This window comes from Bidens hawaiensis, unplaced genomic scaffold (genome assembly GCF_021521415.1).
Source record: "Bidens hawaiensis isolate Kalapana, Puna unplaced genomic scaffold, B.hawaiensis_p1.1 tig00044160_1, whole genome shotgun sequence".
In the NCBI taxonomy this organism is placed as follows: domain Eukaryota; kingdom Viridiplantae; phylum Streptophyta; class Magnoliopsida; order Asterales; family Asteraceae; genus Bidens; species Bidens hawaiensis.
The window spans coordinates 76,013-81,790 of NW_027505879.1; the positions used below are offsets into that span (position 1 = coordinate 76,013).

The 5,778-nt window shown below is 34.0% G+C and overlaps 1 protein-coding gene across 1 annotated transcript; it reads right to left on the minus strand.

The window, feature by feature from the left end:
• Nucleotides 1–4,141: 4,141 nt before the first annotated feature.
• LOC143615751 (uncharacterized) lies at nucleotides 4,142–5,259 on the minus strand. Its single transcript, XM_077088800.1, has 4 exons — nucleotides 5,136–5,259; nucleotides 4,999–5,068; nucleotides 4,408–4,510; nucleotides 4,142–4,301 (listed from the first exon to the last, which is right to left on the minus strand). The coding sequence occupies exons 1-4, from the start codon at nucleotides 5,213–5,215 to the stop codon at nucleotides 4,213–4,215; spliced, it is 342 nt and encodes a 113-aa protein (XP_076944915.1). The 5' UTR covers nucleotides 5,216–5,259; the 3' UTR covers nucleotides 4,142–4,212.
• Nucleotides 5,260–5,778: the final 519 nt, after the last annotated feature.

Below are 5,778 nucleotides of genomic sequence, written 5' to 3' on the forward strand. Positions count from 1 at the left end.
GGTTGAGGCGCTTGTGATTAAACATAGATTGCAAATATCGCGCGTTTGAAACTCTGGAGGAAACATATTTTTATTAATTTTTTATAATAACCTCTTTTTAATGAAATATTATAATAACCTCTTTTTAATGCGCGATTTTGGAAACACTCAAACTAAACTACTCATTAAGCCTTTAAATGCGTTCAGAAACATAAAAATACATCATAATAGCTGGTCTAAAATCATAACAAAGTTTCTTAGTTTTTAATTACAAAACTAATTAAAATCCCTAAAAACAACAAGAAGAATATAAAATACAATATCTTCACTTTTTTTTCTAATTTAATCCTTGAAGCTACACTCCTTGCAAGTTGATCCTCTAATGACTTATTTGCCCTTATCAAGATAGGAATTGTGTCTGTACATCTTGTGCACACATAAGATCTTGTGGACGAAACACAATCAGACCATGTAAAGAAATCACATTTTTTGCCCTAAGTTAAAAAATATAGAGTTTAGGGTCAACAATTGTAGATGAATTCCAACTTTATTTGCAATTTCATTAACCTGAGATGCACAATTGTAGAACCTCCGGCCTGGATTTTTGGTGGTCCTTGTTGATCTTAGAATGGCTTCTTGACCACAAAAGCAATAAACCTGAGATCGATTGCTTCTGTTACTGGATGTGGTGGTCCGCGATGAGATTTCTTCCATGGTGAAAAAGGAGTTTTTATTGAAAGGAGTTGTTGTACAGTAGCGTTTTAGGATATTTATATATGTCTTTGTACAGTAGCGTGTGGCAAGCGTAATTGACTCTTTTGAACAAATATATACCATATTTTAAGCTAATTGATTACACGCATTTTTAACAAAGAAATATGAGAACCATTAATCCATATTTACCATTCATCAAAAGATGCCATACAAAAAGTACCATTAATTACAATACATCACAAAAAAACCAAGACCACCAAAGCTAACATCACGATCACTCCGCCTTGTCCACAGTCTCCGCCCCCATCTCCTTAAAACTCATGTTGGTTGACACCGTAGTTATGGTGTCAACCAGGGTCTCACACACTGAGTCGTTGCATTCAGACTGTTATTGCTGATAATCAACAACTATTGCTCGAAACTCAATGTCGTCTTCCCACAACATGAGGTTACAGGATTGGAAGGTGTTTGTTTTTTCCCAAGCGAGTGTAACCCTAATTGCTTCGACTTTCTTCAACAAAGAGTCGTCTTTCTCTTTCTGAAAATCCATCGTTTTTTTCACTATTGCCTTCACGGTTTTCTCAGAAGAATTCATTTTTATTATCTTTCTGAAACTGTTAGTGTGATTGAATAACCAAACTTAATGTAGTTAAGTTTGATTTGTAGTAAGATATAGTAAGATCTAGTAAGATATAGCTTAACTTTAATGTAGGCTATCATTACCATAATATTTTTCCCGGCATTTTTGACATGTGACGTATAATTGTGATCAATTAATTCTGACAGGTGATATAAATGCAAGTAATCTCTAGATTAAACAAAAAACATGAGACAAGTTGTTGCGTTTCCAAGCGTGGGACACCCTTTTGTTTTTTAGTACAGTTACCATTCGTCCGGTGCGTTTCCCAAGCTTGGGACACCCTTTTGTTTTTTATTACAGAGTTACTATTCGTCCGTGTGCGTTTCCCATGCGTGGGACACCCTTTTGTTTTGTCTGTGAGCCTTTTGGTTATATATACCTACACCACATTTGTGAAACTCATATACCTACATAATTTTAAATTATTTTTTATAGTTAATAATGGATTGCTTGTCATCATCATCATCCAGATCCTATAAGGTTGGCCTAAGAAGGAATATTGAGGCTCAAATCGAGATAGATAAAGCTTGTCGGGAAACTCTTACTGAAGAATTTGTAAAGACTAGCAACATCTTGGATGCCAGGGATGTCATTGTGAAAGTTCTTACTCGAATGCCCGCTAGTACTATCCGAGATCTTTCTGTTTTGTTTATGGTTGATGTAGGATAGAGAGAGCTTGACGAGTTAAAACTTTTGGGCAAGGCAATTCTTGAATTGAATTGCTCAATGGAATTGAAGTTGAAGTTTCTTATGTCACTCAGAGATTAGTATGTGATGGTGTTTCATGAGTGTTTATGATGTAGTGATGGTGTGTTTTTATGTGTGTCACCCAGAGATTAGTAGTAATAAAATTTGTATGTTTGTGACGGTGTGTTTTGGTAATAATAAAATTTTTATGTTTGTGTTAAAACATTGATTCAACATGTAACTATTATCTTAAAGTGCATTACAAACTGTTAACTGAAGACTAGAGATCTCCATAACAAGTATCTTAAAGTACATAGCAGTCAGTTTTGAAATCATTCAAATTTTTTGTTGCCTTTTCTTAAGTTCAGTAATCAACTCTTCTCCGGTTAAACGAGTGTCGTCATTTTCATGGAATAGCGATGCATTCTTGATAAGAGTATTTCTGTGTTGGTTTGTATCCGAGAGGAGGATTTTGCACAAATACTTTAACCTCAACCCTTTTAGCTGTCTTTGTTGTTCAGGGCCTTCCTTTTGGAGATTACACCCCCATGGTCTCTTCCCATCATATTTCTCCATGTGTCTCATAGCAAAAATACCACAATCTATTTCATTACTTTTTGTTCTCCATCTCATCTTCAATCTATTGATTGTTGCTACTTGGGTTTGCTGAGTAATGGGGTGTTTGATTGTTTTAAGATACATGCAAAAAACGTTTCTCGACACAAAATAGAAAGCAATTTAAGTATTTTGACAATTTTTATAACAGGTATATATGTTTTTTGGGTTAAATCTATATATGTTTACCAGTATATTAGGAGTCTTTCCGTATCTTTCTTCAAAATTCTCTCTAATTGCTTTTGATTTGTCTTCTAAGCTTTTAAACTTTGCATCAGCTGGTATTTCTTGATTTGCACTGTTGTCAAGTAATTCTATCACACCTGTTTGAAGATTGAAGGTAACCACAAAGAAATGATCGCGTTGTACTATTGGCACGAGCACTATAGAAACCTCCTTGAGTGATAGAATTCCACTCCTTGCCATTTCTCTTTCGATGTTTTCTGAAAACACATCCAGTCTTTCTTTGTCTGTGAAACCCCTTGACTCAGAATAATGGTCACTTGTCTGTATAATAAGTAAAATGCATATGATTAAATCGTTTATTGTGCGTTTTCTAATAGTGAAAACAAAATAGATTAATTTGTACCAGCACATTGCTTGAAGCAAAGAACCTGAACAGTAACGCTATAGATTTTTTCTTTTCTTCATAGTTCATTACATAGCCGAATGCATCCATTGCATTGGCGGCTATATAAATGCAGCTTTCACAGACCACCTTGAACGATTCTGTGTGACTGGACTTGCAGACCTCCTCCCAAATGTCTCCAAGACAAAAAAATATATACTCTGAAATTATTTCTTCATCTTCCGTGACACCAGCGGACCTCTCACAGAAGATATGGAGAGTTCAGTGTATCTGGGCTATCACTTGTTGACAATTCGGTGTCAACTGTTAAACATAAAAATACTCACATTAAATTTGACTGAAAATAATTGTAACTATAATTAAATACCTTCAACCCCTTTTGGTTTTTATTTATAATTAAACTGGTACATATATGATATACCTTTCGGAGCAGCCACTGGACCACCAACACCAACATCTGAATCAACTGCATCACACAGATGTAATAAGTTTAACATAACAGCATAAGTGTTTTATGAGCGTTTTAATTATACTAATAATTAACACTACTAGAAAAAAGGCCTTTAATGACACGCATTGCATGTCATTAAAGGGTATGGATGACACGCAAATGCGAGTCATTGAAGCCCAGTCATAAATGAAACAGGGCGCGCTCCCGCGCGTCATATTATGTGACACGCATTAATGACACCCGTTTGTGACACGCTTTTATGACGTACATGTATGACATGCTTTCTTAACTCACAATTATGACACCAATTTATGACTAGCATTTATGCGTGTCATCGAAAACTTTTTAAAAAAAATTGTATTATATATATGTATATATATTGCATAATTACTAATTTTTACATTAATTACACATATATAACATCAAAATTATATATATAGATATATAGATATATATTACACATCGTAAGTCAAAATATTACAAATATCCCCAAGTTAACAAAAGTATTTGTTAGTATTCGAAAGCATACATATATGACTACCGAAAAATAAACTGTGATGCATAACTCGACCATTCTTCTCGAACATCATCAAAATCCGCATCTGCGTACTCGGTTTTGCCTCTCCCTAAGAAAATTAAACAAGCAAAACGTTTCAAAATTTGGTCGAGTTAAAACGATTTGGGTCAAAAACAAACGAATATAAACATGATCAAACATCTAATTTCTTATACTTACATTGTTATTGACGAGTATTTGGAGTCCTTCATGAACGATCTCTTTCATAAAGTTTAGGATATAATAACCACACTCGGTGCATCCCGGTTGAGTCGGACACTACAAAATTACAAAACAATATAATAAAGCTTACAACTTAACATAAGGTCTAACAAATAAAATTACTAGAATGCTTATTAAATTCACTATAACCTAAATACGCAGTATAAGCAAACAGTGTATTTTAACAAGTCTCTGATGCGTGCCATAATATATCTACTGCGTATATAGAGATTAACATAACATTCAACATATAGCGAATCCAAGGAATACAACCTAATTATCACTAACATATATCATACTAATATATATATATATATAACATTTTCAGCTTCAAATTTCTACATGATTATATGACTGCTCGATTACGATTTTATTCCTACGCTACCGGAAAGGAACCTAGACAGCAAATTAGGAACACATAATATTACATATGACTTTTACCCACACATAATATTATATTATTTTGTCAATATATATAACACCGGGTTGTTAGTTTGTTAGTTTGCTATTAATATATGCGTTGACTCTAGGAATTAAGTGTTCACCTTGCTGTTGACCAAGTTGACTTTTACCGGCATGTCAGATCCCGTTTTTACAGCATACAATACCATTGCTCTACAATAAATAATAAAATATATCAAAGAATATAATATATATGTTTTCAATAATTTGTATTACTTACGAATCGACAATTTGCTTCAGCTCCGGATTGACATTGATAGGCCTTAATGAATCCGGATAATAGCAAGTAGTAGTCTTCATGTCTAATACAGCCAACACCCAATGTTTTCTACAACAACCGAAAACCAATTTAAGTCAAAACAACGTGTTCCTAATTTCTTTACGAACAACCTTTTAAATTAAAATTCTGACCCGGGATTGTAAGGGACTATGATGATGTCATTTTTGTTTCTGTTGCATAGCCGTTTTGCGAGTAGTTTACTTGATTCGTCAATATGTTTTAATTTCGTTTTACGTTCATCAGTCATGGTTGCAGTTGCGGTAACAAAACATATTCCATGATCTTGAATGGGTCCATTCTTGATTCGCTCGTACAAGTACCTGTTAAGAAAAAAAGAACTAACCTGATTAAATAAATTGTTTCACAAACAGTTCTTGAAATTAATTTTTTTCACTTACATCATATATGAAGTAATAACAGAACCACTTAGCCAATCCAGTGTAAATACCGCCTCAAAATCTTCCAGTCTTAGGTACGTGTAGCTCTCATACCCGAAACAACCATCCTCACTCTGAACTTTTATGGTTTCAACCTTTGCAAGTTGTCCATCCGCCATCGTTGCAGCCATCTTTAATATAGCACT